The 22,093-nt window shown below is 44.1% G+C and overlaps 1 protein-coding gene and 1 pseudogene across 2 annotated transcripts; both read right to left on the bottom strand.

The window, feature by feature from the left end:
* Positions 1-2: 2 nt before the first annotated feature.
* Dnaaf4 (dynein axonemal assembly factor 4) lies at positions 3-18,305 on the bottom strand. Of its 2 annotated transcripts, XM_076926297.1 has the most exons (9): positions 17,998-18,300; positions 15,955-16,102; positions 15,456-15,589; positions 14,157-14,382; positions 12,106-12,251; positions 11,123-11,232; positions 8,291-8,444; positions 5,619-5,724; positions 7-5,042 (listed from the first exon to the last, which is right to left on the bottom strand). In XM_076926297.1, exons 1-9 carry the CDS (start codon positions 18,118-18,120, stop codon positions 4,927-4,929), a joined length of 1,263 nt encoding a protein of 420 aa, XP_076782412.1. In that variant the 5' UTR covers positions 18,121-18,300; the 3' UTR covers positions 7-4,926. The 2 variants fall into 2 exon arrangements, with proteins under 2 accessions (XP_076782413.1, XP_076782412.1); XM_076926298.1 differs by lacking the exon at positions 5,619-5,724 and having other exon boundaries at positions 3-5,042; positions 17,998-18,305.
* LOC143439881 (U6 spliceosomal RNA) lies at positions 7,744-7,841 on the bottom strand (annotated as a pseudogene).
* Positions 18,306-22,093: the final 3,788 nt, after the last annotated feature.

Raw genomic sequence — 22,093 nt, 5'->3', positions numbered from 1 at the left:
TTATTCATTTATTTATGTTAGAAGAAGGGTTTTACTATGTAACCCAGCTAGATTAGAACGCTCTATAAAGTCTAGAACCACCTTAGCCTCCAGATGTAAACCACTGGACCCTACCATACAAACACACACATGTTCAGGAGCAGAGAAGATGGTCAGCAGTTAAGAGCACAGACTGCTCTTGTTTTGTCCTGAGCACCATGGGGAAGGGGAACGGACTCACAGCCCCTATAATTCCAGCTCCCCAGGGATTCCACGCCTTTGGCCTCTGAGGCATCTGCACTTACCAGTATGTACCCACACACACACACACAATTAAAAATTTTTAAAAATCTTTATGAAAGTGTTCAAAGCTAGGCATGCCGGAGAACACTTGTACCCTGAGTACTCTGCAGACTTAGGCATCATGACCAGAATTTCATGGCCAACCTAGAATAACATAGTAAAACTCTTTCTAAAAACAACAAAACCTACTTGAGAGTACCCCACTTTATAATAAACTTGCCTATGTCTACACTACCCAAACCCAAATACCTACGGGTCTGGTGGCACAGGCCTATGACAACCACTCAGAAGACTGAGGCCAGAAAATAGCAATTCAAGGTCAGCCTGATCAATTCAGTGAGACCTTGCCTCAAACAACTGTATGAACTCAAGTTCCCAGGAACAGTCACACCCATGTTAAAAGAATTGTAAAGAGTTGGAATGTTACAGATTTAGAAACAATCTTTGGGACTGTCTCTAGTCCCCTTACTAGCCATTCATCTCAGCTCTGTACCTAACCTGGCATCCTGTGATTATGAGGTAGCCATACCTTTGGAATGCATTAACTTGGTAGACCGTTGGTTTCCAACAACCTGTTTCAAATAGCATCTGTAGCCTTCCTTTACTGTGACCTGCCATCCCCACCAGTGTATTGAAAAGTGCCTGAATTTGTGGCTTTTTTGGTTCTGTAACTATAAACTTCTTCCAACTGTTTTCACATTGAAGCATGTTATTAAGGGCTGTATTAGTCAGGGTTCTCTAGAGTCACAGAACTGATGAAATGTCTCTATATAGTAAGGGAATTTGTTGTAATGACTTACTACAGTCTGTAGTCTAACCAACCCAGTAAGAAGCTATAGATGGAAAGTCCAAGATCTAGCAGTTACTCAGTCCCACTAGGCTGGTTGTTTCAGCTGGTCTTCTGTAGAAGTAGATTCCAACAGATGTGCTGGCAAGTAAGTGCAAGCAGGAGAAGAAAAGGAAATCTTCCTTCTTCCAGTGTTATGTAAGTTTCCAGCAAAGGTGTGTACCACCACGTCTGGATCTGGGATGTGCTTTGTCCCAGGCTGATCTTGAACTCAGAGATCTCCTTGCATTAATCTCCTGGGATTAAAGGCATATACTACCTTGCCTGGGCCCAAGCTTTTCATAGCCACTATGCCTCAAGATCTCCATGCCAAGATCCAGGTCAGAAACTTGTGTCTCCCAGCCTCAAGATCTGGATCACAGGTGAGCCCTCCAATTCTGGATTGTAGTTCGCTCCAGATATAGTCAAACTGACAACCAGGAATAGCCATTACAAGGGCCACTTGTATCATTGGTTTGGGGCTATGATCACTCCTGTTTGGCTCAAGAATAACCTATCTGAGGCCAAGCATTTGGTCTAGTTGGTAAAGTGCTTGGCTAGCAGTCCAAAGTATATGAACCCCACTAAGCTGCAAGGGACTTTCATCATGGCACATGATACTAAGTATACTTACTGAGACAAAGGAACATAGCAGCCTGGCCTGGTGGTAAACATGAACCCAGCATTCAGGAAGTTGAGGCAAGAGGATTGCAAATTTGAGGCCAGCTGGGTTTCAAAGGGTGTTCCTGACCAGCCACAGCTACAGAGTCAGGCCTTATCTCTAAAAGCCAAGCATAAGAAGTATATCACCATTTAGCTGGGCATGGTGGCCCACACCTAAAAATCCAATACTTGGAAGGCTAAGGCAGGAGGATTGACATGATTTCAAGACCAGCCTGAGATACATAGCTTCTACCCCGATAGTCCCCCAAATATGAGTAAAGAGGGGCCAGTGAGATGGCTCATCTCTGTCTCGGCCTCCTAAGCTTAAAGGTGTGAATCAGCACACCATACCCAGCTTTAGGATTTGTTTGTTTGTTTGTTTGTTTGTTTGTTTGTTGGAGACAGGGTTTCTTTGTGTAGCCCTGGCTGTCCTGGAACTTGCTCTGTAGACCATGCCTCTAACCTTCACAGAGATCCATCTGCTTCTTGAGTGCTGAGATTAAAGGCATATGCCACCACTGCCTGGCTATAGTAACTGTTTGTAAACCAAGCATTGGTAAGGCTGAAACAGAAGCACCACCATGAATTCTAGCCAGATTGAACTATAAATAAAGTAAGACCCTGTCTCAAAACATCAACATCTGCTAACTAAATTTGCTTTAACTTTTATTGGGATGAATTTGTTTGTTTGTTTTTTGTTTTTTCCAGACAGGGTTTCTCTGTGTAGCCCTGGCTGTCCTGGAACTCACTCTGTAGACCAGGCTGGGCTCAAACTCAGAAATCCGCCTACTGGGATTAAAGGCATGTGCCACCACTGCCCAGCAAGAAATTACTTGAGTCTTGACTAGGATTGAAGTTCTTTTTTTACTCTACTGTTTTTTTTTTTTAATTAATTAACTTATTTATATGAGTTCACTGTTGCTGTCTTCAGACACACCAGAAGAGGGCATCAGATCCCATTACAGATAGTTGTGAGCCACCATGTGGTTGCTGGGAATTGAACTCAGGACCTCTGGAAGAGCAGTCAGTGCTCTTAACCACTGACTCTCTCTCCAGCCCTTGGGATGAATTTTTTTAAGCTTTATTTTTACTTTGTGTGTATGTACCATGTGAGTTTGTGCTCTGTTGGGATAACCTAGCCCCACATAGATTGTATCAGTGTGACTGTGTGTCCCTGTATTCTCAATTGTTAATTGCTGTGCCTGAAGTGTCAGGTGCTGGTGGGGATATGTGATATTGTCATTTCTATTACCCACAAGACTGCTTTCTATATGTATATGGTTCCTCCTCACCCGCCTGAAAAACAAAGATTGACTATTGTGTTAAAAGACAAGCTATCCTGGGGCAGATGACATAGCTCTCAGTCTGCCCAAAAGGCCACACTAAGATATAGACCGGGCATAGTCCGACTATGCTAATAAGCTTTTTGTATCAGGAAGGAGGAGTGGTTTTTGATGAAAAGAACTGGAGGCTGAAGCTGGGGGAGGAGCAGAGAGGGAGGAAGCTGATGAGCCACAGAGTCACATGGTGGAGATGTGGTAGGGCAATAGTTGAGTCTGGATGGCTAGCTCAGGAGACTGCCCTCAGCAAAAAAGGCTAACAGGTTTATACTATAAAAGATATCTTCGTGTCTTTATTATTAAGCCCCAAACAGGACACCCAAAAGACTTGGGAACTGCACTGGAATCCTCTGGAAAAGCCACAAGTGTCCTTAACCACCAAGCGATCACACTGGCTGTTGGTATCCAGAGCCAGCTTGACAAACAGGCTCCAAACTCAGGAATGTCACACATAGATGATATCTGTTGCCATGACAACCCTGCATGCCTTCCCAGAGCCCATTTCTCACACCCACCTGCAAACAGCCTAAGTCACAGCCTAGATAAAAAGCAAACATTTCCCCACCTTCCACCCTTTTTCCCTTGTCTCTCTCTCCCCTTTTTGTCCCTGGTCAACATTGTCCTGGTCTATTGTCATGTGGTCCTCTGCCACATGGAACTGCTTTGGCCTGGTATGGTCTATCCGGACATGAGCTGCCTTTCAACACAACACTGGTCCTTGGTTAGTTTTTTTGAGACTCCGTCTTTCTATGTGACCCAGGCTGGCCTGGAAGTAGGCATCTTCATTCTATTTCCTACTCAAGAGTGCTGGGACTAAGGGCAAACACAAGACCCTGCTCAATTTTGTTTTCAACAACAGCCTATAACTAAGTTCAAAATAAGGTTTAGGGACTGGAGAGATGGCTCAGTGGTTAGAACACTGGCTGCTTTTCCAGAGGACTTGGGTTCAATTCCTGGCACCCACATAGTGACTCACAACTCTCTGCAACTCTAGTTCTAAAAGATCTGATGCTCTCTGCTGGCCACTGCAGGCACTGCATACAACCGTGGTATACATTCCTATAGGTTAAACACCCATAAACAGAAAATTAAATATAAATAAATAAATCTCTTTAAAAATAAACAAGGTTTTTGTTGTTGTTGTTGTTTTGTTTTTTGGTTTTTCTGTTGTTTATTTCTTCACTTTTTCTTAAGACAGTTTCACCATGTAGCCCAGGCTAGCCTAGAGTTCTACATCCTTTTACCCAGCAGACCCAGGGTTGGTATGCAATACATATTACACTCTAACTGGTCTAGCCTCAAACAAATAATATAAAGAAATATGGTTATGTGTATCCGTAAGTGACTAAAAATTGTCTATATATTATACCAAAGCCAATCATTCAGAATGAAATACTATATATTTAATATAATAAAGATACTTTATAAGCACAATCTTATATGTGGAAATTCTATTCTGTTGATTCCTCAGTACTATCCTAGAAACACCAATAGCAACAGCTTAATTCTAAGAGCCCAGGCAGTTCAGGACAGCAACATCAAAGCCCAAGCCCTGTACTAAGACTGAGGGTTCACCAGCCCATTCTTTGTGCTTTGTTTTCTGCTTTGAAGCTGGGTCTTGCTGTATAGCTGCTCTTCACTGGCCTCAAGCTCACAGAGACCTGCCGACCTCTGCCTTCCCAGTACTGGGATCAAAGGCGGTGAGAGATAGGCCATTTTCACGTTGGAAATGATTCCTCAGGCACTGCCATTCCAAAGACTCTCTAGCACTTTACAGAGCTGGAGGACCCGCAGAGACCATGGACCTAGCTACCTCTATTCATGAGACCTCAGTGTTGTCCCTTGAATTATATTCCGAATCTTCTCTGCATCGGTCTGTACAACTGTGTTGGCTGGGTCGATCTTAAGTGCAGCTTCATAATCTTGCAAGCCTGTATTGGCATATCAATGATAATCAATAAAGCAAGTATTTTATAAATACCTGTGTTATCTAGACAACTTTTTGTTTTTTTCTGAAACAGGGTCTCCTGTAGCTTAAAAGGCTTTGACTTTGATAGGTAACTGAAGACAACCTTTAACTTCTTCCCCACGCCCATCCCCCAACCCCACCCCCAGCCTCCTTCCTTCTCCCTCTCTCTGTGGCCCCACTCGCTCCAGCCCAAAGGTTTTTTTATTTATTTATTATATATAAGTACACTGTAGCTGTCTTCAGACACCCCATAAGAGGGCATCAGATCTCATTACGGATGGTTGTGAGCCACCATGTAGTTGCTGGGATTTTAACTCATGACCTCCAGAAGAGCAGTCAGTGCTCTTAACTGTTAAGCCATCTCACCAGCCCAATGTTGAACTTCTGATCTCCTACCTCTGTCCCCAAGTGCTGGTATTCTAGGTGTGTGCCACCACACATAGTTTATATGGTACTGGGGATCTGACGGCCTCATGCATGCAAGGCAATGAAATCGCTCTACTAACAGAGTTACGCAATGCCTCCATCAGTCTCCTACCTTCAACATACAGTTCTAGTCCACAGAATGCCGTCCCTCGTCGGACGTGTGCCTTTATTCTTGCATTGGCATTGTCGGCAACAGGTGGTGTCAATAATTCTAGTGCCTTTCAAATAATGTATATAATTAGGGGTTGGTGAGATGGCTCAGTGGGTAAAGTGCTTGCTCTGCAAATCTGAAGACCTGTGTTGGAACCCCAGCACCTACTAAAAACCCAGGCATGGCAGTGTGCTAATGCCAGTGCTGGGAAGCAGAGACAGAAGGACCCTATGGTTGGCAGGCCAGCCAGCCTAGCTGCATCAGCAAGGCCCTGATTCCAGTGAGACACCCTGCTTCAAAAACATGAGGAGTAATAGTTAAAGAAAGAGTCTATGGTACAGGAGTGGATATGGGAAATTGAAGGGAGAAAGAGTGTGGAAACTGTATAATTATACTTTAATTAAAAAGAAAAAACTCAAACAAAATGCAAGTGTGAGGCTAGAAAGATGGCACAGAGGCTAAGAGCACAGGCTGCTCTTCCAGAGGACCTGAGTTCAGTTCTCAGTACCCACATTAGACAGCTTTCTACTGTCTATAACTTCAGTTCCAGGGGATCCAGTCTCATCCTTTGGACTCTGTGGGCATTCATGTGAAAATGACTGCCCATCCCACCACCACACACCAATATACACATAATTAAAGAGAAATCCTTAGAAAAGAAAATAAGGCGAACAGTGCCTGAAGAGCACCACCAAGACTGACCTCTTGCCACTATAAATGCCTGCACACACATCCACACACATACTACATGTGTGTGCATAAAACAGTCAGACATAATGCTTTGCACCTATAACTCCTCTACCCAGAGCATTATTAAGCTGGGTGTAGTCATAGGCCTGTAGTTCTAGCACTTTTGAGGATCAGGAGTGAAAGGCCATTCTTCTCTACATACTAGGTTCCAGGTCAGTCTAGGCTAAATGAGATCCTGTCTCAAAAATAACTAAAACGCTAAAGTGCAAACAAACAGCTGGCACATGCCTATAATCCCAGCTGTAGGGACGCTAAGGCATAGACTGGCAAACTTTTTTTTTTTGTTTTTTGTTTTGTTGTGTTTTTTGTTTTTTTGGGTTTTTTTTGAGCAGGGTTTTTCTGTGTAGCCCTGGCTATCCTGGAACTCACTCTGTAGACCAGGCTGGCCTCAAACTCAGAAATCCGCCTGCCTCTGCCCCCCAAGTGCTGGGATCAAAGGCGTGTGCCACCACCGCCCAGCATAGACTGGCAAACTTAAAGCCTGTTCAATGTTAGGCAACGTTAGGCAGTTTAGACCTGCAGTGTTAGTTGTATTGGTAAATTGTCATGTGCTATTTGCACATATTGAGAGCTGACTCAAGCATGTTTACTTCAAGATCTCCCAGAACTCCACCATCCTAGGTCAGGTTCTCTAACGGGGAGAAGGAAATAGCTGAGAGCTGAGGCTGTAATTAAACACACAACACTCCCGGGAACGGCTGCGTCTCAGAGTGAGCATGCCCAGCAGAGGTAACTAGTGTTTATCACACAGTATAAAAAGGCCTGCAGTGAGAAGGAGGAACCAGAAGCTCATCCACGAAGCAGAGTCTATGCTCTGCCTAGAAACCTTTCAATCAGGACCCCCAGTATGACTGTCTTAGTAGGACTTCCCCAGTGGCTGCTGCAGGGCATTGTCAGTGCCTGATGGGATAGTGTCTTGCTATCTGATGCTTCTCTTCCTGTCTGCTCCTTGCTGATTCTTCTTTTACTTTTGCTCACTCCGAAACAAGCTCACTCTTTGGAAACAGAAAGCATGGCTACTGCAGATTATCCTCTACACAGAACTCAGCGGTGCAGCATTTACCTTGAAGGCAGAGGGCTTAGCATTCAGTTTCTGGGGGAGGGGACTAAGTACAGAACGCAGCAGTTCACACTGGCTAAGCAGAAGCTTTCCTACTAGGCTAAGTGCTAAATCCTAGAGCATCATTTAAACCAATAAGAAGGCCTAGCAAATGTCTGCTCAGCCCCCTCTGTCCCTTGATCTTGAACATGCCAGTTCCTGTAACAATTGTTTTCAGACATCAGTAGTTTATTGTTTTAGTAGTCTAAACACATTCAAAATGGAAACTCAAAAAGAAAAATTGGGAAATACTTCATGAACTTTTTGTGTCACACTTGCACAGGGACCATGTATCTTCTCTGTATCATTCCAATGTGTGCTGCTGACTTGAGCACACTTTTGTCTCATTCGATCTTTTTGAGACAGTCTCATTTTGTAACCTTGCCTGGAATTTGTCTGGCCTTGAACTAAGTGATCCTCTTCCTTCAACCCCTTGATGAGACACCATAGCTGGCTCTCCATGATAATTTTACAGGTAGGTGTGTGTGTGTGTGTGTGTGTGTGTGTGTGTGTGTGTGTGTGTGTGTGTGTATACATGCACACCATGCACACCAGTGCAATGGTGTTTTACTTGCATGTATATCTATGTGAGGGTGTCAGATCTTGGAGTTACAGACAGTTGTGAGCTACCATGTGGTTGCTAAGAATTGAATCTGGGTCCACTGGAAGAGCTGTCAATGCTCTTAACGGCTGATCCATCTCTCCAGGCCCCAAAGCATTATATTTTTAAATGAAGTAAATATAAACATATACACAACACACCCAAACAGAGAAATATACATACCTTAGAAGAGTCCTCAATGGCCTTGTGTAAGTTTTTTAATTTGAGGTGGCAAGCAGCCCGATTCAAATACAATAATGGGATCTTACAGTTTAATCGTATGGCTAAATTATATGCATCAACCGCTGCCAAATAGTTTTCTGTTGCAAACAATTTGCTAAAGAGACAGAAAAGGCCAATTTAACACTGAAGCAGACATGGAGGAATAACATCGACCTTACTTGGCACTTAGATAGGTGGTTTACCCTCTGCCTTATTTACTCCCTGTCAGATGGAGACTACCTACGGCACAGATTCCATCTCTCTCATACACCCAACAAGCACCTTAAGTAGGGCAGACCCTCCCACCCAAAGGCAGCCATCATTGGTTTAATGCAGCAAGTGTATGCCTATCTTCCTTGATAAGGTGATTTATTTAGGGATAGAAAGGGGGCTTAAACTGGCCTGAATGAGGCTGGTGATTTTGGCCTCAAGTTGGAGTGTGAAAAGCTGGTAGAACTTCTCCCCCTGCTGGATAAGGCGGAGGAAAGCACACAGCACAGATGCTGCTGCTCACGGTCAACCATGGAAGAAACTAGTTCTGTGAAAGCTGGTGCAGGGAGAACGGGAAGGGCAAGAAGCAGAGGGAACAGCTCTGCACGACATTGGGGAAGTTGCTGTGAGCGGTGACACCTGTGTCAGGGTACCGTCAACACACACATAGACAACACCAACCAGCCTGGTTGTGCAGACCTGTAATCCCAGCTGCTTCACAGGCTGAGGTGAAAAAAATTACAAGATCAAGGTTTGCTTGGCTTATACAACAAGCTGAAGGTCAGTGTGGGCAACTTAGTGAGACCCTGTCTCAAAATAGGGAAGGAGTTGCTGCAGTCCCACTACTTGAGAGGGAGAAAGGAGACCTAGGGGTTAAGCCTTTGTTTGGTTACACAGCAAGTTCCCCAGATTGTGCCATGTGAGCTCCATGTCAAAACAAACAATAAGTGACATAATTTTAAAAAGGTAGAGGGCAGGGGTAGAGCTCAGTCTTATAGCACTGAGACCCTTGATTCAAACCCCAATACTAGCCGGGCGGTGGTGGCGCATGCCTTTAATCCCAGCACTTGGGAGGCAGAGGCAGCGGATTTCTGAGTTCAAAGCCAGCCTGGTCTACAGAGTGAGTTCCAGGACAGCCAGGGCTACACAGAGAAACCCTGTCTAAAGGAAAGAAAGAAAGAAAGAAAGAAAGAAAGAAAGAAAGAAAGAAAGAAAGAAAGAAAGAAAGAATTAATTGTTAATCGGCTGGGTGGTGATGGCACACACCTTTGATCCCAGGGGCAGAGGCAGAGGCCAGAGGCCAGAGGGCAGGGACAGAGGACAGAGGACAGAGGACAGAGGACAGAGGACAGAGGACAGGCTGGACTACAGAGGTAGTTCCAGGACAACTAGGGCTACACATAACCCTGTCTCAAAAACAAAATAAAACAACAAAAAAATTAAAAACTAGTAAAACAAATCCTCACAGGTATAAAAGCATATGCTAGGAATTCTAGCACTTGGGAGGCCAAGGCAGAAGAATCATTGTGAGTTCAAGACCAGCCTATACGAATAACAAACATAATTCCTTTGTGTGGCGAGAGTTTGCATGTTTACTGAAACCTTTTACACAAAATTTTTATTCTTAAGCCTGTCCTTCCTGAGCTCTGGTGGAGAGCTACTGTGAGTATCACACTCACCTGGCCTGCTATGCACTGGCTCCGAGGGACCAGACTAGCAAAGGAAGCATATGTGAAGTGTATGTTGCTTGCTTGTCTTCCCTGGAGCCATCTGCCTTTTTTTGGTGGTTGGTGTGTTTGTTTGGCCTCAAATTAAAGGCATGTGCTATAAACCCAGTCTCACCATGCTTTTCCGACAGGGTCTCTCATTGGGATCTGGGGCTCCTGACCAGGCTGGGATGACTGGCCAATGAGCCCCAGAGATCCACCTGTCTCTGCCTCCTCAGAGCTGGGACTAGAAGCATGCATCGTAATTCCAGCTGCTCACAGCACATCTCTTTTTACCCATCTGTCCAGCATGTGCTGCTTGGTCTCAGCAAGGTGACACTAGGTGACGTGTTTTTGAAAGCTGCAGGTGTGCGTATGCACACTAAGATGACTATTCTATCACTAGGTGATAGACTCTTTGAGGGTCAGTGTATATTCTATTGTTGACTAAAATGTCATGTGTCTAATTGTATATTCTATGGGCTCCCTTTTTTTCCCCCTGGAGTACTCTATGAGACAAAGACAGTCTGTATGTTGTCCCTACTGGTGTGTGACTCCTTATATAGACCAAGCTGCTTCTTCCTTCGAGCTCCTGGGATTATAGGCCTTTTTTTGTAGTATTGGGGTTTGATCAAGGGCCTCGCTATCTAGACAAGTGCTATAACACTGAGCTCTATCCCCTGCCCTTTTCTCTTTTTAACATTATGTCACCTGTTGTTGTTTTGACATGGGGCTCACATGGCACAGTCTGGGGAACTTGCTGTGTAGCCAAACAAAGCCTTAATCCCCAGGTCTCCTTTCTCCCTCAAGTAGTGGGACTGCAACAATCCCTCCCTTATCTTGAGACAGGGTCTCACGAAGTTGCCCACGCTGGCCTTCAGCTTGTTGTGTAGGTCAAGCAAACCTTGGTGGGGCACTTTTTTTTTCAATTGATGTTCCCTCTTCCCAAATGACTCAAGCTTGTGTCAAGTAGACATAAAAGGGCAAGCACATGACCTAGCTCCCCCAACAGCGTGCACACACATAAACACAAGGTCCAGCTAGTCCTAAAATATGATGAGCCCAGGGTAGGGTACAGGACACTCAGACAACTCACTTTCCTTTGTCTTTCAACCAGTCTGGATTCTTCTCTTCTTCTTTTAAGTCAGAGAATTCAGGAAGATCAGTGCTCATGGCTCTCCTTGCCTCTGCTTGTTTATGCAGCCACTGCAATGAGATCAATGGGAGTTTAGTGACAGACACTGTCTATGCTGGCTAGTGCATGCAGCATATGGAAACCACCCAGGAGATGGGCCTCTAGAATGCCTGTGGAGTTATCCTGATTACATTACTTAATGTGAAGAGACTAATTTTAACTGTGGATGATGGAACCATCTCCTGGACAGGACCTCCTGGACTGTGTTCATGAAGAGAGGTGCAGGGACAGCAAACATGTATGGAACCCCACACACAGTGAGAAGTCACTCTTGCATTACAACTCTGTGCAAGGCTTGCTGGTCTTTGCTGGCCTTCACTTCTTAGAAACATAGCAAAGAACTTCTTGTGGTATTTCGGCTGATGCTGCCACTTCTGCTGACTCATGACAATTTGGGAGAGCTTCGCAGTCTCCACTGCTCCTGTTTCGTGTTAGTATTTGGTATTGAACTGAACTGCTGGTGTCCTGACAATAAAGAATAGAATTGCCCCCAAGGAACCACTACCAAACAGGGCTGCAACCCCCTTTTCCTCTTAACCTTCTTTCTTCCCTACCTCTGGTTGGTGAGCTAGAAGGGAGGTTGGATTATTTAAGAACCCTGAATAAAGTAGGTTTAGAGAAAAATCTAAGCACTGTCTCAAACAAAAACCACTAAAACAAAACATGCAACACAAAACAAAGAAATACAAAACCTAATTTGTTTTCCTTTCCTTTTATTCTTTTCTTCTCTTTTCTTTTTTTTTTCCCGTGGGATCTCTTTCCATAGCCCCCCAGCTGTTCTAAAACTCACGAATTTCCATAGATGAAGTAGTAAAGGCATCCCACCAGCGGTGACGCTGACACTAACTGAAATGGCGACTACCTTACTGATGTTGAGTGCCTACCTCCTCTTCTTCTGCAACTTGGGATTCCCGAAGTGCAGTTGGGAACACTCGAGGGGTGAAGCTGATTTGAATACTGCCAGCGGGTCGAGGCGCAGGAACTCTGTCTTCCTTTAACTTCTCAGAAAATATGTTTTCCCAATTCCTCCCTTCAAAAGCAAAGGTATCGAACAAGTCATTTATTTCTCATTTCTATCTAACACACTGACTTTTAAGATTACTACACACCAAAGCTAATTCTAAGATTAATAACAAGTAATAACAATAATAACAAAGAAATAAATAATAACAAAAAATAAACAATAAAAAGCAACAATAACAAAACCCAACAAAATAAAACAAGGCAAAGATAGGGCCAGTGAGACAGGTCAGAGGGTAAAGTGCTTGCTATACAAGCATGGCAACTTGACCTCATAAAGTGGAGGGAGCTGGGTTGGGTAGTGTATACCTTTAGTTCCAGTACTTGGCACAGAAGCAGGCTGATCTCTGTGAATTCAAGATCAGACTGTTCTATATAAAGAGGTTCCAGCCACCAGGGCTCCATAGTGAGCAAAGTGAAACCCTGTCTCAAAAAAAAAAAAAAAAAAAATGGGGGGAGGGCCATGGGGAGGACACAACAGGATACCAACTCCGAAGATTTACAGATTTGACCTGCTGTTTTCTGGGGTTCACTATTGAGATTCTGTCTCTTTCATATCCACTCTGGGGGAGTCACACTAGGCAAACCCATTACTGACATGCATGCCTCCTCCAATCCCTACGCCCTCAGCAGTATTGCTACACACTTCCTAAAGAAGGAAGTTTTTTTTCACCCATCACAGAGAACCATAAGAAAGTGGCACTGATGATAACGAAAGGCAGACAGTCTCATAAAGGGCTCAGCAGATTCGGGCTGCCAAGCCAGGAGAAGGGGAATGAAGCCATGTGCTGGGATGTCATCTATAGACAAGAAAAGACAACTGCTACTTAGAAACACTAACATATGCCAACATTGAAACAGGTGGGAAAGAATTTCAAGAAACAAAGACACAGAGTAATATACTTTAGAGAAAAGGAGTACATACAAGAAAGTAAAGGTGGGGCTAGAGACAAGGCAGTTAAGAGCACTGGCTGCTCTTCCAAAGGATCAGGGTTCAATTCCTGGAACCCACATGGCATCTCACAGCTGCCTGTAACTCTAGTCACAAGGGATCCAACATCCTCATACAGTTATGCATGCAGATAAAACCTCAATGTCCATAACATAAAAACAAATTATTTTTAAAAAGAAAGAAAAAAAGGTAAGGACATTTAAAAAATCTATATAGGGCATTCAGGACATAATAAGATGCCTTCTCAAAAAATTGTGTGTGTGTGTGTGTGTGTGTGTGTGTGTGTGTGTGTGTGTGTGTTGGATTTAGCTCAGGCTCTATAAGTTTGCCTAGAAAAGCAGAAGGCCCTGGACTTGGTCCCCAGCATTAAGGAAAAAAACAAAACAAACTTGTTTGAGGCATGGTGGTGCATGCCTAAAATCCCAGCAATACCGAAGTGGAGGTAGGAGGATCAGAAGTTCAAGGTCATCCTCAGCTATATAGCAAGTTTGAGGCAAGCCTGGGCTACAGGACATCCTGTCTCAAAACAAATGAAAATGAAGAAGGTAAATTAGTTGTCTGTCTTTTCCCTGACTGCATCCTTACACCAATTGTGTGGCTCCCTTCGTCTAACCCATCCTTCCACTTAACTAGTTCCCTGTGTCTCCTCTGTATTTCTTGTTGTTTTCAATGTCTCTCTACGCTCAATATTTCCAGTTTGTACAAAATGACTACCATGTGGCCAGTAAGCCATGTGTGATGGTGAATTCCTACAAGCCAAACATTTGTGGTTGTGACCAGAGTATCACATTCCAGGAGGTTCAGACCTACACAGCAAATCCTGTCTCGCCCCTCAGAAAAGGTCTTCCATCTTATGTGTTTATGTCTTACCGCTTATTTTCAGTACACCAGAGCATGGCCTATGCCTACAAAAAGATTTCTAAAAGGAAAGAAAGGAAGAGAAAAAGACAGAGGGTGCCACACCTCTTGTGGGGAGGCGAGTGGGCAGGGCCTTCTGGGGCAAACCCCGAGGTTTTAGTGCTTCCGTCTCTTCAGAGTGCTTTCCCTGTGGCGCTTTCTCCTTCCTCTGAACTTTTTTTTGTCCATCAGCTTTCTTTTGACATTCTTTCCATGCTTCTAATTCTCTAGTTGCTTTTTTCCGTTCATTTTCTTTCATATCTTCTATTTTTTTCCTCTCTTCTTCTTCAATCTATAAGCATTGTAATTAGCAAGTTATTTGAAACATTCCAAAAGCAATGGCTGTACTGTGGGATGATTGTGTGTAGGATGTGTTTGTGTGAGTGTGAGTGTTTGTGTGGGATGGGTGTGTGTGGGATGTGCTTGTGTGAGTGTGTCTGTGTGGGATGAGTGTGTGTGTGTTTGTGTGGGATGGGTGTGTGTGGGATGTGCTTGTGTGAGTATTTGTGTGGGATGAGTGTGTGTGGGATGTGCTTGTGTGAGTGTTTGTGTGGGATGAGTGTGTGTGGGATGTGCTTGTGTGAGTGTTTGTGTGGGATGAGTGTGTGTGGGATGTGCTTATGTGAGTGTGAGTGTTTGTGTGGGATGGGTGTGTGTGGGATAAGTGTGTGTGTGTTTGTGTGGGATGAGTGTGTGTGGGATGTGCTTGTGTGAGTGTGAGTGTCTGTGTGGGATGGGTGTGTGTGTTTGTGTGGGATGGGTGTGTGTGGGATGTGCTTGTGTGAGTGTTTGTGTGGGATGGGTGTGTGTGGGTTGTGCTTGTGTGACTGTGAGTGTCTAAGCCTTGGGATAAGAGCCTGGGTCTTAATTTGCACTGAAACAGAGGATCCTGCTCCCACCTTCCCGTGTGTGTGTGTGTGTGTGTGTGTGTGTGTGTGTGTGTGTGTGTGTGTGTAACGGACAGGATGCTCTCCAGATGAACTGCAGGACACCAAATGATCATTTCCCACTGCCCCTCCCCCCCCCAGGGCTCATGCAGGAGGCTCAGTGCTGGGGGGTTGACACATGAAGTGGTGGAACAGTTCACAGATCAGTGGCCAGAAGCTGAGGACCTAACTCATGAGCTGCACTAGGTGATCATTTGCCTAGCACTCCATCTGTAGACCAGGCTGGCCTCAAACTCACAGATCTGACTGCCTCTGCCTCCCAACTGCTGGAATTAAAGGCGTGCACCACCACAGCCGCTGATGCCTTTGACTTCTGATCCTCCTGTTTCACCATCCTGAGGAGCCTGGTGGCCTGCACCCTCACTCCTGGCTGAACTACTTCTCTGTCCCTGACTCATCGGCCCTGGAATCTGCTTACCTTCATCATCACGCCTAGTGCGTATCTCTGATCTTCTCGCTTAGCGGCAGCTTTTGCTTCTGTGGCCTCTTTAGCTTTCTCTTGTGCTTGCAAGATAGATTTTTCTCTTATTCTCTGCATCATCTCTTTATCAACTGGAATAGAAGGAAAATCATTATATCGGGATTATGATTTATTTGTTTTATTGAGGAGAAAAGCACTTATACCGATCTGGACGAGACTTCTTTAGATCTAATTTCATAACGAGTGAAGAAGTGATAGACAGCATATTTTATGTGGCCCAGAGTGGTTTAGCACTGTGATCCTCTTACTTCAGCCTCTTAAGAGCTGAGAGTGTAAGCAAGCACCACTTGGAATCACCATGACACCAAAAGAACAAACTTCTTTTTTTGAGACAAGGTTTCATGTAGCGCAACTTTCTGATATTGGCTTACAGGGACATACTGAGCTCTCTTGAATGACACCCAGCTCAAGTGAACAACTTCCACTAAAAACTTACCACCTGGCATAGAAAGGCTCTCCCACAGAACTGGCTCCTTTTTATACAATGTGAAGAGAATCGTGTCATTTCCAATCTTGGCTTTGCTCTTCCCATCATCTATAGGAGCATAGAGAAACACCTCAAATAAAAATGGAGGAAAGTTAACCTGTTCAGAAGAGAGAGAGAGAAGGCATTGAGTTAGTTAACAAATCAAAGACACTGCCATTAAAAAAAAGTCTGGGCTGAAGAGACGGCTCAGTGGTTAAGAGCACTTGTTCTTGTGGATAACCTGGGTTCTGTTCTCAGCACCCACATGGAGACTCACAACCATCTGAACTACAGTTCCAAGGGATCTGACATCCTCATCTGAACTCCTAGGGCAGCAGAAAAGCACATGGTACGCATTCATACACAGAGGCAAAACAGCCATACACATAAATAAAACAAACAAATTACAATAGTTTATTCCAGAAAAAAAAAAAATTAGGGTGAAGATATAGTTCCTGGCATGGTGTCGAAGGCCTGTTGTCTGGGCACTCAGGAGGCAGAAGCAGGATGCTCAGACATTCCAGGTCATCCTCAGCTACGAAGTGAGGAAGTGAGTTTGAAGCCAGCCTGGGCTATCTCAGTCTCCTCCCCGCCTCTGTGTGTGTGTGTGTGTGTGTGTGTGTAATTTTTCTCAAACCCCACTGAATTTATTCCAGGCAGCATAGCTTAGCAAGCACATGAGGACACCATGGATGGAAGCAATCTGTGACCTGAATGTGTCTGTAGATGATACCATACTGACAACACATTTATTTTTGTTTTTGTTGTTTTAATGACAACTCTGTGTGCATGTGTGTGGGTCTATGAGTTCCATCGTGTGCAAGAGGAGGTTAGAGAATTGTAAGAAGTTGGCTTTCTCCTTCCTGGGGACTGAACTGAGGTTGTCAGGCTTGGTGGTAGTGCAGTAACTCATTGACCCATCTCATCAGCCCTAGATTTGTTTTTCTTTCTTTCTTTTTCTTTTTTCTTTTTTTTCCCACAAGACGCGGGAAACGGGACAGGAGAGCGGGACTCGAACCCGCGCACCAAGAGAGGGGCGGGAGCCTTAAGGGCCGAGCCACCGGTTCGCTGATTTGTTTTTCAAAATAGGACTTTAGCCGGGCGGTGGTGGCGCACACCTTTAATCCCAGCACTTGGGAGGCAGAGGCAGGTGGATTTCTGAGTTCGAGGCCAGCCTGGTCTACAGAGTGAATTCCAGGACAGCCTGGGGCTATACAGAGAAACCCTGTCTCAAAAGCAAGCAAAACAAATCAAAATAGGACTTTAAGTTGAGGTTTAGCCAGGGATGGTGGAGCATCCCCATTAATCCCAACAGCTGGAAGTCTGAGGCAGGAGGATTGCCTAAAGTCAGAGGCCAGTGTGGACTACAGAGTAAGACACTTCCCCTCCCCCCTCACATCCCCCACACCATTGAGGCTGGAGAGACGGTTCAGTGGTTAAGAGCATTTGTTCTTACATCATGTGTGGCTCACAACCATCTGTAACTCTAGTTCCAAGAGCTCTGCCCCCCTCTTCTGGCCTTCGCAGGCATTTGCATACACCTGATGCACACTCATACATGCAAGCATTCGTACATTTAAATATACACATAGTCGCTGGAAACGTAGCTCAGTGGCGTGGCATACATAGGACGCTGGGTTTGATCCTTGGCATAACAAAAATAAATTAATTAAAGTAAAAAATGTAAATTAAAAATTAACTTTAAGGGCTGGAGAGATGGCTCAGTGGTTAAGAGCACTGACGGCTCTTCCAGAGGTCCTGAGTTCAACTCCCAGCAACCACATGGTGGCTCACAATCATCTGTTATAGGATCCAATGCCCTCTTCTGGTGTGTGTGAAGAGATGGACAGTGTACTCACATACATAAAATAAATATTAAAAAAAGAAAGGTTTTAAGACACATTAGAAAGTCTTTTAAAAAATTAACTTTAAAACAGTGAAGCAATGGACACTGTACAGTACAAGACAGCTCCTGCTCGGGACACACTGCAACGGCGTCTCCGCCCCGCCCACCTTCAGGTAACTTTCCCCACAGAATACGTCAGCGTCGCGCACGCAGACGCCGCGCAGAGGAAGTGACAGGAAGACCGCGGCTGGTGTCTGCTGCCAGCTGAACTCGCTCACTCGCACCGGCATGGCGGCACCAGGGACTGCACAGCCTCTTTACGTCGCTAAGAAACAGATCAGGTTGCTAGGGAAGCGGGGATTGCGGGCTGCCATCACTTCCGGTCCTTAGGGCCCTTCCGGGTCAGAGGTCCGGTTGGGACACTCGGCCTCCCAGCAAGTTGAGTATTGCAGTTGGCTGTAGTCCGGCTTGAGTCTGGAGCATGTGTGTCACCGCTGCCTCTGGGAGAATGAGGAAGAAGTAGAGCAGGACACGGGAAACTAGGGGGCTCGGGGACAGGAGACTGCTCTGCGCATGCACTGCTTTCCAGAGGATCCGAGTTCGAGCCTCACCACCGGTGCTTGGCTTAAGCGCCTGTAGCTCCAATCTGATACTCTCTTCTGGCTTCCGAGGACACCGCATGCACACGCAGACACAAATTAATTAAAAAATAAATACAAATAGTTTAACGTGAACTCTTGCTAAAGAAGAGAAGCTGTGGTCTGGCACCCTGGGAGAGGTTGGGTTGCATTCCCAGCTCTGGAAAGGAAAAAGTTTGGAGTTTTAGGATGCAGAGGGATGTGGGTTGGCAGAGCTGGAATGTGTACACTGTGACAACAGCGCGCTTCTAGAGTCAGGATGTTTGGTTTGCTCTGACCATTTACTGGCCAATGGCAGTGTGACAGCCTGTAATTTCAGGATTTGAAGAGGCCGAGCCTTCAGTTGGAGACCTGATAAACACAAATTCTGTCTGAAAATACAAAGCAAGGTTTGATGTTCCTGTTCAGGGGCTGACACCATCACCCATCCTGGGAGTAGTGGAGTGTACATTTGTGTCCTCCAAACCTGAGAAGGGACCTAAATTTCAATTTTTGAGTCCTGGGGGGGAAAAGACCTAAAGGACTCACAAATAACTTTGTTACAATTCCATGGTAGGATCTATTGGATTTAAACCGATACATTTTCCAATCGCTTACACTGGACTTCAATAATATACACTGAACTTAAGCTGCCAAGAGACTTAAAGGCTGTGTAGTCCAGCCCAATGTTCTTAGTGTCATGTGCATTATTAGCAGAAAAATTCATTGTAAACGCTCCTTATACTACTTCCTTAGGTCCAGTTTCTATATTACTAGAGTGTGATGTGAATGATAAATGTTATTAATTTAAGTACTAGAGAGGTTATTTACACATAGGAAGCTGCATTTTAAACTAGAAAGAAAGTTTGGAGAGCATTGAGAGAAGCATTAACTCTAGCGTGGTTTATTGCAGAAACTTGAGGATCAATAGAGTTGGGTTAGACTCTCTCCCCTGCTGATCCTGACCTGTGTGGTCAGCAGTTCATTATCTCAAACTTCTGATCCTTTGGAACAGTGGGAGCCATCTTAGCAATCTTGTCCGTCCCTATGAGCTGAGAAACCAACAGATCCTGCAGATTCGCTCCACTATCATCGTGCTTTTCGCCATTTCCCTCTTTTTATTCTCTTCTTGGTCTTACCATGTGGTCTTAAGATCTTGTGTCTTTTGTGGCGTCTGCAGGCACTGTACAACACACACACAAGCATGTACACACCACTTAAAAAATAAAAAGCCAGGCTGTGGTGGCACACACCTTTAGCCCCAGTGCTTAGGAGGCAGAGGCAGGCATATCTCTGAAATATTTTTTTTTTCAAAACTTTAGGCCCACAAGATATCTGTAGCTGAACAAACTGAGTTCAGTACACTGAGCAGGAGAGAGCAGACTATGGGAAGAAATGCCTTTGTGAAAGGTGATGGAATTTGGAACAGCCTAGAGAAGGCAGTTTCTAACTACATTCAGTGCTTTCAAAATGGAAGTAATCCCTTTGCTTATCCCATGTCATACTGTACCAAAAGGAGGTCCTTGACATATTGAATATTTTAGGCTAAAGAAACTTTGTCTCCTGCTAGTTCTTTGAGACATGGCATCTCTGTGTATCCCTGGCTGTTCTGGAACTCACAGAGATCCACCTGTCTGCCTCTGCCTCTCTAGTGCTGGAATTAAAGGCATGTGCTACCATTGCCCAGCTTAAGCCAAAGGAAAGTAAGAAGTAGAGTAACATCAGAGGAGACACACTTACAAGTTGTTCAAGAAAGTCTGCATACATTTCCACTAGCAGTGGGTCTAAGGCTAACGGTCCTTGCACAGCACACAGATGACACACGTGTCTCTCTGAAAGCAATGGTGACGAAAACATAGTATGATGGGAAAATAAGACTCCGCTTGTCTTAAAACTTTTGGCTAAGACACTAATTTTGTGGGAGGCGTGCTCAGTGTGAAACTCCAGCGTGGTGCTGGGGCAGAAGGGAGCTGAGCAGAATGGAGAAACTGTACAGCGTCAGTATCTCCGAGGAAAGATACTAATACTCCAAAATGTACTAGATTTAACACTGGGAGACTTTAAAAAACTATCCACATTTGACCAAATCCTGTCAGTTACTGAGCTCCTTTCAGTTTCTTTGAGAAGTGTGACCTGTGTATGAGCCATGAAAAGACAATAATCTAGAATGATCTAGTAATCATTTTATTATTATTTTGCTATTGTTGTTATATTGTTATTTTGAGGCTGTATGTCACTGTGCATACCTGGATGGCCTGGAATTCACTATGTAGACCAGGCCAGCCCTCAAATTGCAGGAGATCCTCCTGCCTGCTTCCCAGTGCCGAGACAAAAGGTGTGTACTACCATGCCCAGCCCTGATCACTTTATTAATTAATTCATAGTACTACTTCCTTAAAGCTTTATGATGAAATAGAAATACTAGAGCTCTAAAAAGGTTATTTGTTAAATTAAGCCCCTAAGATGTGGTACTAAATTTTTTAACACACACACAAAACCAGGCCTATGAAAATACAGACATTCAAGTCAGATAGAGCAGGATTGGGCACCTTGTGGTATCGCTAAGACTGAACGAGAGGTATTGCTAATCCATCCTGTCAACACTCAGCAATAAAAAATACAAGACATAGCACAACCAGCACACGGAGGTCTGATAGTCTCAGATACATGAACACAACCTAGGAACACATTCACTCAGAAATGTGTTCAGTGGTGTAGAAATTTCTTTCTAAGTCAGAGCAGTTCTGACTGGTAAAGTCTAAATTAGAATGTTTTAGAAAGATGCAACTTAAGCACACACCTGCATTTTTTTTTACTTTAAGCATATAATTTCAAATATGCAAATTTGCAATGATCAAATATTATTGATTATAATACCTTTGGGTACTAATTTTAATGATAAAGACTTTAAAAATATTTATTCTTTATTTATGTGTTTCTCTATGTATGTGTGTGTAGATGTCCTTAGAGGGCAGAAGAGGCTTTTGGATCCTCTTGAACTAGAGTTCCAGGAATTGTGAGACACCTGGTTGGGTGCTGGGAACTGAACTTGATTTCCCTGGAAAAGCAGCAGGTACTCTCAAGGGCTAAACCATTCCTCCAATCCCAACAAAGAATGCTTTTAAACTAGTATTCTTAAATAAATACCTCAAAAATAAAATGTGCTTCCCTGGTTAAATATTTTTAAAAGCATGATCATAACTTTCAACACCAAACCTGTCATCAGATAGTGCAAAGTAAATAATATCCATGTCCTTGTACTTGGTCACAAATTCTAAGTAAGTGAGAGGCATTTTATTATCTTAATAATTGTCTTATCTCAGTAAGTCTTTTAAAATAAAGATTGGTGTCATTATTTTGCTTATAGTACAGTGAATATTGCTTTCAGTTAGGAGTCATCTGCATATGTCAGCTAAGAGAATTCTTCAGAAATCTTACCTGCTGGTAGATGGACTCTTTTCTTCTTGAGACAGTCTTGCTAAATAACCCAGGGTGGTGGTCTCCAACCCCACAGCCTCCCTGCTCAGGTTCTGAACACTGAGATTAATTAATTATACTACTTTTAGATGTATTTGTGTATTATGAATGCCATGAGCTGCTAACACCAAATTTTAATCTTTAAAGACATCAGAGCCTTTACCAACTA

The sequence above is a fragment of the Arvicanthis niloticus genome, chromosome 27 (genome assembly GCF_011762505.2).
Source record: "Arvicanthis niloticus isolate mArvNil1 chromosome 27, mArvNil1.pat.X, whole genome shotgun sequence".
Classification (NCBI taxonomy): Eukaryota; Metazoa; Chordata; class Mammalia; order Rodentia; family Muridae; genus Arvicanthis; species Arvicanthis niloticus.
Note: the sequence above shows the minus strand (reverse complement) of the source record. Positions and strands in the feature narration are given on the sequence as shown.

Excerpts from the sequence above, each read along its gene's own strand:
- Dnaaf4 (XM_076926297.1), bottom strand. The coding sequence starts at position 18,120 with ATGCCGGTGCGAGTGAGCGAGTTCAGCTGGCAGCAGACACCAGCCGCG. Across the intron at positions 15,590-15,954 it reads GAGCCTTTCTATGCCAGGTG|TTGATAAAGAGATGATGCAG; the intron begins GTAAGTTTTTAG and ends CTTCTATTCCAG. Across the intron at positions 5,043-5,618 it reads ACTAGAACTGTATGTTGAAG|GCTTGCAAGATTATGAAGCT; the intron begins GTAGGAGACTGA and ends ATGCCAATACAG.